A 13,517-nucleotide genomic window follows, 5' to 3' on the forward strand; every position below is an offset into this window, starting at 1 on the left:
TAGCAATTAAGAGCTAAAAAGAGGAAAAGTAGTGTTCATCATGTTACGAATTAAATAATGATATTAATTTAAAGCATCATGAAAGGAACTTTGAACAAAACACCTTGAAAAATTGAAAAAAAAAATTTCTAGTAATTCAGAATTAAAAAGATGAAAAGCAGTGTTCATCATGTTAAGAGCAAAACAAAAATATAAATTTAAAGCATCATATAAACAACTTTGAATAAAACACCTTGAAAAATTGAGAACATAATTTCTATCAACTCATTGTTAAAAAGACGAAAACCAGCGTTCATTATGTTAATATAATAATACATATTGCGTTAAGCCTAAGTTCAGTTTAAGATTCAATAAGTAGCTGTTGGAAATCAAAATCAAGTAAAAGAATGGAGGTTTCTGTATACCTCTTAATGCGGATTCGTAATATCTGGGGTCTTGTCGAGCAACAGCTGGTAATACGACACGTTTCAAATCGATCTTTCTAGCGAGAATATACGTTGTAATGACACAGCATTATTTATAACTTTCAGGGAGATTGATCTTTGTCCCATGTCTCGCAATAAAATGGGATTTATGGCAAAAACTGAAATCGTCTGGTAGAAACACGGAATCGAAAAACTGTTCCATGTTTCTTTTTTCCAAATATCATATAATGCTTTTCATCCCGGATCTTTATAATGGTGTATAATATTTAAGAAAGTTTTAAAAATCTTATATAAATGAAATTCTAAAATTTATCAAAGCCGCCAAGCGGAAAATTTATATATTCAGAAATTAATTGAAGAATGTTTGATAAGGGAAATAGTCAATTATGATTTTTAAAATTAAAAGCAATAAAGGATCAATTAAAATTTTTGATTGATTAACACTGCCACAAAAACTTTTATTTGTAAAATTTTGTCTTATTTCATACTTTACCAGTTAATTTGAAGATGAATTACAATTTTAGCAAAAACTCAAACATATTCTTACATTTGAAGATGTTTAAAATATTTTGAAGCTAAGTCGAAATCAAAGGAACAAATAAAAGGGTATTAATAATTATTATCAAAAAATCCACGCATATAATATCAATAGTTTTTCTTAAATGTATCGCTATGTTGAATTAGTCATTCCAGAAGTACATTTTGCCTGGGTTTCCCTGGTGTTCAACTTGCGAAGTTCCATTATGCGTTGTCCATACTTTGCTCAATACCATACTCTAATAGCAAATTAAAATAATAAATTAATTTTTTATGTTTTTTTTCGTTCATATGCAAAAAGATGTATGTTAATTTTAGTAAACAAATAAAAGTTATTATTGAAATAAAAAAATAAGTCATTTCATATCAACATAATTTTATATTACACATACTTTGTGTTTAAAGAGTATATTCGACATTGTTAAATTTTTACGATACAATTTAGATACCCATTTCCCGAAGAGATCTAATTAACTGGCTAATTTTGATGACAAGTTATTTTGCCGGGTTTGATAGTCACTAAAATGTTTAATTAATTTATTTTTTTTAATTTGGTCTTAAAAGCTTCTTAGATAAATGATTTCAAATTTTCTAACTTTGGCAGGCATGTAATAGCTGCAATTTTAGGATCCTACCACTACCAATTTTAGATCCTATCCTTCTATGTTTTATATTTATATCTTCATACATCCAATCAAATCACGAAAAAACAGCATTATGTAGAAACAGATGCACTTTTTTAATATATAATTACACGACTATAAAGTTAAACCTTAGTTGCAAATGCGACAAAATTTCAAACATTCCATGAAAAGAAGGCTTTAAATTGAAACCTACTCAATATGGAAAAAGAAGCTGAATCTTCATGTCTTGATTGCAATAAGTGTAAAGAAGTAATATAATAAGATAATAATAACATTGAAAATGAATTTATTTTCACTTCAAAAACTAAATATATTGTTTCAAATGAAACTTAAATTACTTTTTTAATTAATTGAAAATGGATAAAACAATTTACAGTGAAATATTGGTATAGTTCACAAGATAATGATTGGAATTTCGAGATAAAGTAAAAAATCTTTTGAGTTGTAAAATTTTCACTGTAAAAAAAATTTAATTTTCGCTAAATTTTTAAATTAATTATAATTTCAAAAGGAATAACTCCGAAGTGTTCATTCCTGCTCACGAAAGATAGAGATAGATCGCTAAGATAGAGATAAATTTTACCAAATTTAACTGTTCAAATCTTTCAATTCATGTGTAAGCTGCCATATGTAAATAAATCGATTTCCTATGCAAATTGCATATTGTATACAATACACATTGAAATTTTCATTGATTCATTAACCGGAAAGCGTTTTTTTCATATATAGTTTCTACATCAATGTCTTTCCACTATATAATTAAAAGGAACGTGCAAAATTAAAATCCTTTAGATTTCAAAGATATTTATTTATCAGTTTCATTCTGTTATAATATAATCGATGACCATCTTTTATTGTATATTATCGATATACAATAAAATCATCGATATCATCTTTTATTGTAGTTCAAGTCGCTCATTTATTCAACTGCCTTTGACTTCTAGTTGGCCAAAAGGGATATTGATTTTGCCTGATTTTAATAAAACCTCTTATGGCTGGCTAACTTGTTGTTCAAGAACAGAATAAGGTACCGGTAGGTACAGATAGATAGATATTCATTCTTTTTACAAAATCGGTCCAAAATTTGATAAGAAACTACATTTTAGAGCCTAAACCTGTTAAAGAAATTTTATCAATTTGATTCTTGTATTTTATTGTTGACGAATTCTCTTGAACTCAGACAACCTTTCCTTTGAATTCCTTTGAACATATTTCATTTAAAATTTGTTTCAAAAGTTCAAAAGTTTTTGTATTTATAGACAAACAAAAGGATCTCAAAAAAATATGTGTTTCGGATTCAAGAAGGTTTAAATCATGGAAATTCGTTAAAAACATACATTCGACTTTTATTTGTCAATTACAATACTTTCTTCTTGTATATTTCGTATACAAAAATTGTAAAAGATAAAATATGATTTTTTTATATATGATAACAATATATGGATTGATTGCCACCATAATTTCTTTCTTAAAATTTATTATATGATAGTTATTACAGATATTTCCAAATCATAAAGTTGTACTGAGGAATTTTTTATTTATTCCTTTTAAATCTTCATATGGTAATTATAAAATATATAAATTAATATACTATTTTAGATGGGGATAGGAACATAATTTTGATTTGATGAAATTTGTTTTAATCTTTACAAACGTTGAAGAAAAAAGCGAGTGCTTAGAAAAGCATAGGACGAGATTGTAATCTCAACAATCCATTTTTCAAGAATCCTAACCATTTTTTAATCCATTCGCTTACAATCAAAGTTATTATTTTATAATACAGGACCTTTCAATACTTCTTTTAACTTATGAAAACATATATATATTTTCTTCAAGCAATGTAAATAATTAAATTTCCGTGATGTCCAAGTTGCAATACTTTTCCACTCCATGATACTGGAATTCAGTATGAAACACCCACGCAAGAAGTTTACAACCTTCAGGGCCCATAGTTTCGAATATTGTATATCATAAATTTCAATGCAGTTTCGTTCCACTTTAGTTGAATATTGACAAGAATCCTTGCCAATATCAAACTATATTGATGAATTTTTGAATATTTAATTTTAATAATATTTTTTTATTATTATTATTTGGCGATTTGCATATATTTTCTTTTTTCTAAGAATGTCTTTAGGGTTATTTCAGTTTCTTGTGCATGAAATCATGAAATATACTGGGAAAATGAACGTATATTCATAAATAGAAATACAAAATTGAAAAATTATTCATTCGTTTTGTTTCTTTAAAAAAAGGTTGTGTTTTTAATATGATCAAAAATGATTGCAAGATCCGTGGTCCAAGCGCAAATAATGTCTAGCCTAAGGCACATTACTTCCATTCTTCAAATATGAATTATGATTTTCATTCTGCTTGGCTCTGTTTTGTTGAAAAATGGTATTTGTGACAGAAGCTCTGATGAATGAGAGCAACAGTATCCTGACATCTAAATCGTATTTTACGCTCATAACCTAAACACTTTTCGCATTTTGACTTCTAAAATAATATATATATATATATGCTTGAATATTGTCAGATCTTTATTTTTACATTTAATGTTTCATTGTGCGTCTTCAATAACTTTTTTTTCGAAGATATTCATTCGATTTTCATATCTTACTATAAAAGAAACTAAATTATAAAAACATTACCAAAGCGCACATTCTCATCCTTCAAAGTGAATTTATACCAAAATTGACACTATATGCCAAATACTCTAACATGCACTATACCAACAAATAAAGAAATAGATAGACTTAAAACTGTTAATAATTTTAAAAACATTAGTAAAGATCGTTGAATAGGGGTTCCCACATTTTAATTAAGTCTAATTACTCAATTTCTATAACCTATGCATAATAAATATACTTACTGCAATTAGGTAAATGATGTTCAAAAGGAAATACATGTTTTTCATTTTCTAGATAATTTTTTACTGAATTATTACGCATAGAACTATCCCATTAGGGCAAAACAACTATTTTAATGTGTTTTCTTGTGAATAATAGGAAACTAAACAAAATTTCATTTGATGATGGACACTTGTAATGAACAGAAATAATTCTATTTGAATAACAACTACAGTAAAGAAATTAATTCACCAAAATATTTACATTACAATTTTCTTACGTGCATGGAAGGAAAAGTTACAAGTTTAATTACCAGATTATGAAATAAATGGAAAAAATCCTAATAAAATATTAACATTCCCACAAGCATTAATTATTAAAATACACTGTAAATTTAATTTCATTCTTGTTACAGCTTCTAGAAATCATCCTTAAAGTTTTTCTATGTGAAAATTGGCATTTCCAACTAACTTTATTTTGCTATTCCTAGAAAATATTTATAGTACGATTTCTCTTACTTAAACATGTTTGAAAAACTTATATTTTCAGTTTTGTTTCGTTAATTTTCAATTCTTAATTATAATCATTGATTCGGGACAAAAAGCAGAATTCTTCTTACGGTACAGAGATTTTAATTAATTTTAATTATAATATCATAGCTTCACGAAGGATTGGAATAAGACTTTGGTATTAAATTGCCAAATCCTAATAATGTTTGAAATCTCTATTAGTTATTCTTTTAAATAAATATGCATTGCAAAATTCAAATTTTTAAGAAAAGTATATACTTTAAACTTATTATAAGCTCCGAGCAAAGAAATATACATCTGAAATTTCGAAGCTGTAAGTATTTTTTACATTTTACTATCGAAATATGCACTGTTAAAATTACAATTAAATATGTGTAAAAATTATAAAAGTTTTGTTCCGTGAAGTCTGTATTTTGGAATAACTGATTAATAATTTTTTATTGTGGATTTTTACATATTTTGGGACAATATTCATTTGAAAAAAACGAATCAAATAATATTTAAACAGAAACGCATCTGTTTAAATCTATAATAATAATAATGTAATAATATAAATAAAAAAATCGTCTGAAGCAAGTAGATTTAGATTTTCTGTCTAGAATTTAACTCTATCATTCAAGTGAAAAAATTTCATTGGACAACTAAGTATATGATATCTTTGAAGCGAAGCATTCAATTGAATATTACAAAAAGATTGCGAAAAGTTTAGTTTTTAAGATTTGAAGCTCAAGTTTATATTCAACAGCAATTGACAAAAAAAATAAGACTATTGTCAAAAGAATTATTGTGCTCTGAAACTATAGAAATTCCTAGTTTTTTCTTGATTATAAAGAATTATGCAAACGGAATCATAGGAATAATTCTTAATAAAAAAAAGCCGTGATACAATAGACTGTAGAACTTTTTCGACAGTACATGAATGGTAATGAAATAGAACATGTGAGAAAAACTTTGGTTTTAAGCACTTTGGAAAGTCAAATTTATTCCAAAATATGAAAATGCTTTTTACATTCTTAACTTTAAAAGTATTCTTATTTAATACGATTAATTAGAACTAATTAAATAATGCATATACATTATATTCAGTGATAATTGATTAAATAATGAATAGATTTTTAAAAGCAAATAAATGACTAGACTGTACTATGTATTTAATTATGTCTCTTCCCCATTTTAAATGATATTTACATCCCATATTTGAAACAAATAAAATTATTTTCGTTAAATTAATTAATATAAAAACAATTAAAAACTTTTTGTTGCCAAAATATAAGAAGAATTTGAAAAATTACAATTGATAGAAAAACACATATTTATTGCTTAAATCTTGTTCTAATTCCTTTCTAATTTGCCTATTCAGAACTGATGAAAAGCTTTTGTATTTGCTGCATTTATGGATAAAATTCAGTTCACAGATTTCATATCTATAATGTAAATGCGTATAAAAATTTGTGCCAAATCCAACAAAGCGTTGACCTTCTGCTAGTCTGTACTTCCAAAAACGTGTAATATCTCAAAAATAACTCAAAAACATAGTGTCTTAATATATTAAATTTGGTGTGGGATTTTGTAACTGAAAATTCTATTTATTATGAAATCTTTATTTCAGTCGAATGGAAAAAAATGCGTTCTAAAACAAAAGTTCGATTTTTGGATATTATTTCCAGTATGCTAGGGATTAATTGCAAATAATTCGCCAAGGCTGACATATTAGATTCAATAAAATGCTCAATTCAAGCCAAAAATTGATGTTTCATAACTATTGTTGCCAATGCCATGTAAGGCTTTCTCTGGCATGACAAGTTTATTAGAGAACTTGCGAGAAAGATTTGTGGGGACCACTGCTGATTCATTTAACAGATCAGTTCATCCATTTTTTTAAATTCTCAGTTTAAAAAAAATATAGAAATCTATAATAAAGGTCTTTTTATTTTTATGCCCTTATTCCATTAAATTTTGTTTCAATTTGAGATTCAATTCGTATTTGAGATCTTTCTTTTTTTTATTTCCGAATGGAAATAATAATTTTTCTTTGAAAAATCTAGCAATTCGAAAACAAATTAACTTCAGAAAGCCCATTAAAGAAATCAGCTAATTACCTAAATCAAAATAAGAATGAAAAAGAAAAAGAAAAGAAAATTGATTCCAAAAATTCCTTTATTATATAGCAGTAAAAATATAAATATAACATTAAACATATTTTAAATTAAAGCACTAGAAGTTTCGATATTTTTTAGCAACAAAGTGCAATTAAAATTTCTTCCAAAGTTGAATTCCAGAGAGAGCATTAAAAAAAAATCAACTAATTACCTAAATCAAAATAAGCAAGAAAAAAAGAAAATTTATTCTTAAAATTCCATTATTATATAGCAACATAAAAATAAATATAATATTAAACATATTTTGATTTAAAAACTAGAAGTTTCGAAATTCTTTGGCAACAGGGTGCAATTAAAATAGCTTTGAAAAGTTGGGTTCCAGATTTTAAGATGATAAACGAAATCTCAAAGAGCATTTACTTTTAAATAAATCTTTCCTAATTAAAGGAGCCATTATTTCTTAAATAACAACCAAGATAATCCATCCTTCCAAAGAATTATATTTTGAGCAGTATTTTCGATATATAATGAGACGGTTCAAAAATTCCTTTTTTCGAAAGTTTATTAAATAGAAATAAAAAGTTTGCAAACAAGAATTGCTCCATCATTTGATTATTGAATTTAATAAAATTTTAATACAACTGTAATGATTCATTTAAAAAAAATTAAATATAATACAAATTACTCAAAAACCATTCTTTCAAATAAAATCGTTTGCTTTCTATTGAATGTTGTATTAATTGTCTTGGATTATTTGACTTTTACAATATGTGTTCCAGTGTTTAATCGTGCTCCAGATTAATTAAGATTTATTAAAATTATAATATTTTTTAGACTTTTCAAAGAAATTGAAAAGTGTGTGAGCAGTGTATGTTTTTCCAAATTTATTTTTTCCAGAAAACTTGAAAAAAATTTTGGTGCACAATGGATATTTAAGCAACAATTTGGCTTCTTACCGAGATACGAATTTTAAATTTTGTTTCCAAGCGTTGTGTAATCCAATCTAAAATTTTATTCGAAATAATGGAAATTAAATACTGAATGTTTTGATAGAATGAAGTTATTCTATATGAAACCAAGTACCGTTTTATGAATTTTGGATTCGCTACTACAAATGATATCTAACTATTTGTACTTTACCTTAAAAAAATAAATTTCAACAGAATATTTACAATACGTAGTTTGGAATTCTTCGTGAAATTATCAATGACGACAGATATTAAATATTTGCATAATATAGTACTCGTTTGTATAGATTATGTATATGAGCATTATACATTTACACTGAGTAGAATAAATTGAAATATTATTAGCAGAAATGTTTACCCCCGATGTTTATATTTCATTCACACTGAATGGTTAGTATATTTAGCTTCGTAATAACGTTATGAAAATCATATATGCAATTTAAAATATTTTCTTCCTCTTTTGTGTCAGAGGATGATACGAACCTAAAGCTTTCGTATCGGTATTTTACTATCGTATTTAAAACCCCATAAACGGACAGAACAATATATTGTTAATTCTTTGAAATATTTGGCCCAAAATATTATATAGAAGCACATTTTTTAGGGAAATATCACCTGCCATTTATCAAACTTTGCTTTTTTGAGTTATCACCATCATATTTTCATGGATAATCAGATAATAACACGAATTCGTCCAATCTGTTTGACGAATTCTATTCAAATTTTAAATATATTTCATGAAATAATGGTTACATATTTTATTTTATTTCACATATAATTTAAATTCTTTCATGGTGCGAACGTGTGTACCATACTTCATTCGTTTAGCTCATTATGTTTTTCGTTTTCATTTTCTAAGATAGATAGACCGATAGACAGGAAAGCCGCATTCCGATTTTTTTGGGGGGGGAGGGGAGATTCAAAGACTTCTAAAATGAGGAAATTCATCAAGTTTTCTTGGTCGAATTTTCGGAAGAAAACGCATTCCATTGTGCATATCACTTACCAGTAGTTTTAGGCATAATATTTTCTCGATAAATCTAATAAATCTCGAACCAGAAATCTATGCATGATGTGCATAATAAACATAACTAAAATAATATGTGCAATCAAAAAGTAATGCCATGAATTTTACCCCCTCATATTCTTTTTAGGCATGTATATTTTAAAGAAAAATATATATGGAATAAAAAATTCCGGAACTCTTTTCTTTTTCAGTTTAATTGATGAAAAATATATAAGTTTTCAAAGAATATGTTGCATGATAATGAGTCAAAGTTATAGGCCGCCATTTGTAAGAATGTTCTTAATTTTTTTTAAAGAATTAGTTAAATGGTAATAGTTTTTAAATCTTAAGTATTAAAATAAATTGATAAAATTTTAACATAAATAAGAATATATAGAAATGAATTCACATGAATGACATTTAAAAGCATATCATTTCTATTAATATTTTATTTCTAATAATTCCATTGTACAATAGAATAAATAGAAATTTTATACAAGAAATATAAATTTCATAATGGTTTAAATTTGCAGACGATTTTAACGTATGGAACTGAACTATTTTCAATAAATATTTAAAATACCGTGTTTATATCTATTTTGATTAATTCAATTTGAAATATTGTAGTAGATAAACTTAATTACAGATTTGCATAATAAAGTATTTAAGCCATTTCGCATGAAAAGATATCAATTCAACTCTATCTCAAACGCTGTACACTTAATATATTCATGAACAAAATATATTATTTTAATGAAAAGCAATTCGTTGTCTCTCTATTTGTGAGGTTAAAGGAAGAGAACTCAACATTTTCTTTGCATTAAAAATATCTTTTATTTAAAAAGCATTTTCATTACACATAACCAATATTAAATTTGCTCATATTAAAATTTCAATAAAAGATTTAAAACTTGCAATTTAGAAATATATATTATATAAAATCAACAAGGGTCGAAATTGTTATGGTATTTTATACATGTTACAGTTACTAATGTAAATTGGTTAATCCTGTTATAAGGAATGGCTAGAATGCCCCCCCCCTTCTACATATGAAGTTATGAAGGCTTGCATAAAAACTTTTTTTATCATTAATTGCTTAAATGGCCAGTTTCATCTTCAATTAACTATTAGCATATTTTATAAGTTATTGCGAAATTAATTTAGTTTACTTGAATTAAAATAATCACCATAAATTATTCTGAGAAATTTATTTAACTCAAGATTAAAGATTTGTAAGGGGATATCGAAAATTAAAAAGGTTTTAATCTCAGAGGAGGTCAACTCTCTGATTTGAAATTCTTGCATAATATATTAATCTTTACTAGGATGTAAATCTTTTAAGGATTTGATTTTATTAAGTTTATTATTTGCCGATTACACTTAATAATTAGCATAATTATTAAATATTTGCAATTGATGGCATTATGTAAAAAGTAATGCCTTAATTTATTTTGTTAGCAAATAAAACTCTAAACCTACACTCATAGCTAAATAGTGAAAATTATTGTCACGAGCTTTTACTTGTTAAATTGTAGATAATTTCCATGATTAAAATGAATTAATCTATTTATTTAAAATAAAATTAATTCAATATTCCAAAAACTCTATTTCCGTTTATGATAAAAAACTTATTTTAGGCATATTATATTCTAAATTTTTATTTCCTGGTGTATTTATAATTATATGTAAAAGTGTGTTATATTAAGGCTAAATATAGGAAATTCAAATTTCTTTAGTCATTCATAAAATTGCCATGATTGAAGAAAGACAATTATATGCTATCAGCTATAAATTACGTACTTAACCCTATTATTACAAAATACCCAATAGCATTGCTGTGTTCTCTTCCCAATATTGGCCAATATTTACCATATTGAACAACATCGTAAAGATTTCATATAATATCTTCGGCTAATAGAAAGATTAACCGTATAAAATGCAAGAATATTTCATTGACTAAAATGATCATCTATGTATTTATCGAAAAAATTTTGAAACATACTAAATTTGAAAATCCCATTTCTAATTAAGATGGGAACATAAATTTGGCCTTTCATACGAAAAAATATTTGTTCATGGCAATCGTCGCTGCATATTAAAGTTAAATGCAGTGAATCTATAATTCACTCAATTCACATTCTACTATGACGAACAAAGAAAGCTTTTATATATATATATATATATATATATATATATATATATATATATATATATTTCTTTTTTGCTAATTTTATTTTATTGGTTTAATAAAAGTTCGCATATCTTTAGTATTAGAAAAGAAATTTCATAAAAACAAATATGAACATTTTTAATGAATATTGTTGAATTACAATAGGTTTTCTCTTTAGTGCAAAAAGAGTTAGTGAAAATCTGGGATCAAAATTATTTGAAATTTCTGTTTTGCTGGGTTTTTTTAATTCTCTGCTTCTATTTTTTTTAATAAAAAAATTGTAAAATCTTTAAAAAATTTTAAATAATCGATGGAAAATTCCATATTTTATCAATCGAAATTCGTCAACATATCGAAAAGATTTTCTTTCGTTCTATAATAGGATCTTAGTGCGAAAATTAAAAATTACAAATCTTTCAAAATACCAGCTTAAGCTTATCATAAAATTGAGACAAACTGGTTTCTTATATTTTAATTATAAAACTTTAATAAAATAAATAATCGGAAAAAAAAACTGAGACAAATTTTTTTATGAAGAGACATTTTGGTCTATTGAGAATCTAACTTTGGAATTCACATCTTTCGAAAATAAAATGAAATTTGAAAATCCTCGAAACCTTATTACTAGATTTTAAATTAAAAGTCTATTAATATTTTATTATAAAATGACGTGATTTTTGTAAAAAGTAATTATTAATAACTTATTCTTATTTAAAAAAATATCCTTAGTAATTAAATAAACAGCAGCATGAGAAAGATAAAAATAATAAAATAGATTATCGTTAGCCATTTCGAATCTTTATGTTACTAGTGATTTTTTTTAAAATTTGGGTTTCAGAATTTCAGTTTATTAAATGTATAATTGTTTTTGAAACTTATTATGAACAAAATATTTTTGAAATAGGTATCTATTGATAGAAAAATCTAGCTTAGATAAATAATCTAATACTTTCTTACAATTAACCTCCCGCTAACAAACTTATTTCATATATCTCAAGTCAGAGATGTACACATATTATGAAAAAATAGGAAAAAGAAAGAGAAAAAATATTCCAAAAAGTCAGAATTCGATTTGTTTCATAATATAATATAAAAAAGAGAGTAAAGTTCATCGCAAGCGCAATAACGAAAACTATGGTTTTAAAATTCCGCAATTTAATACTGAAATACGTTAGAAAAAAATTACAGAGCTCCCAGAACCCAAAACTTTTTCTAACTTCCAAACTATTTTATAACCCGCATTAAAAACCTCAGTGCGCAATTTTACCCGAAACCTCTCCAGCAGCAAATTCCAGGGACTTTAAAGAACGTCAAGACAAGGCACAAAATCTGCACAAAAATTCAAGGCATCGATATTTTACAGCAACTTGATAATTGCAACACGTGAAAAATCCATTAAAATAATTTGCAAACTTTTTGCAAAAGATTTCATGCATGCAGGTGGTTTTGGGAAAAATACCTTGGTCTTCTCCTTCAATATCCTCATAATCAGCAGGGCTTGAGGGTGTGGATCCGTTGTCACGAAGAGCGTAAGCATCCATGCCACCTGCCATATATGAGGCGTCGAAAGCCCTCATGGCACTGGTGTGCCGCACTCTTTCGCTCCAACTCCTCGTAAAGAATCGCTTGCGCGCTGTCTCCGGATCCGCGGATGCGCCAAATTGACATCTTGGCGCTCGCCAGGTGTAAATCGCATGTAGTACACACGCCAACTTTTAAGGGAAAAAAATCATGAGAAAAAATTTTCGAAATATTTTGAGAGAAATATAGTATGTAACGAAATATATTATGGCTTAATTTCTAGAAAGCAGATTATAAATCTGAAAATCGCAATCCCTGTAAGAGGGAAAAGTATGAGAAGAGTTAGCCGACGGAGAAACGACAGAATGTTGCCTTTTTTTATATTCTTAGAAAATCAGGTGAATAAAAAGGAATTTTTTCTCAGAATGCAAATCGCATTCGAGAAACAAATTCCACTGAAAAACGTCAACTTGCGAAGATGTATCTAATATGCGCCTTGGAAAAATACCAGAATATTTTTGCATGGTAAAAAGTTAATTTTAATTTTTATAGAAAAATTGAAAATCCATAAAACGTTTGTACATAATATAATTACAAACTGTAGTATGATCACAAATCAAATATAGTTTAACCCTTAAATGCATGATTATTTTGAATTTAAGTTGCATAAAAAAAGAAAAGAAAAATCCAGATAATAACATGGCATATTTATTTTGTAAAAAAAAAAATGTATGTAGAATCTTAGCTACATACAGAATGTCCCCAAAA

General features: G+C 26.1%; 1 protein-coding gene across 1 annotated transcript in view; it reads right to left on the reverse strand.

The window, feature by feature from the left end:
• LOC129984946 (beta-2 adrenergic receptor-like) overlaps positions 1-12,817 on the reverse strand; it is a 191,693-nt gene extending 178,876 nt beyond the window's left edge. The window contains exon 1 of the mRNA XM_056094889.1: positions 12,688-12,817. Coding sequence (XP_055950864.1) covers positions 12,688-12,805 — 118 coding nt within the window. The 5' untranslated portion in view covers positions 12,806-12,817. The remainder of the gene's footprint in view (positions 1-12,687) is intronic.
• Between the last annotated feature and the right edge of the window lie 700 nt (positions 12,818-13,517).

This window comes from Argiope bruennichi, chromosome 9 (assembly GCF_947563725.1).
Source record: "Argiope bruennichi chromosome 9, qqArgBrue1.1, whole genome shotgun sequence".
Classification (NCBI taxonomy): domain Eukaryota; kingdom Metazoa; phylum Arthropoda; class Arachnida; order Araneae; family Araneidae; genus Argiope; species Argiope bruennichi.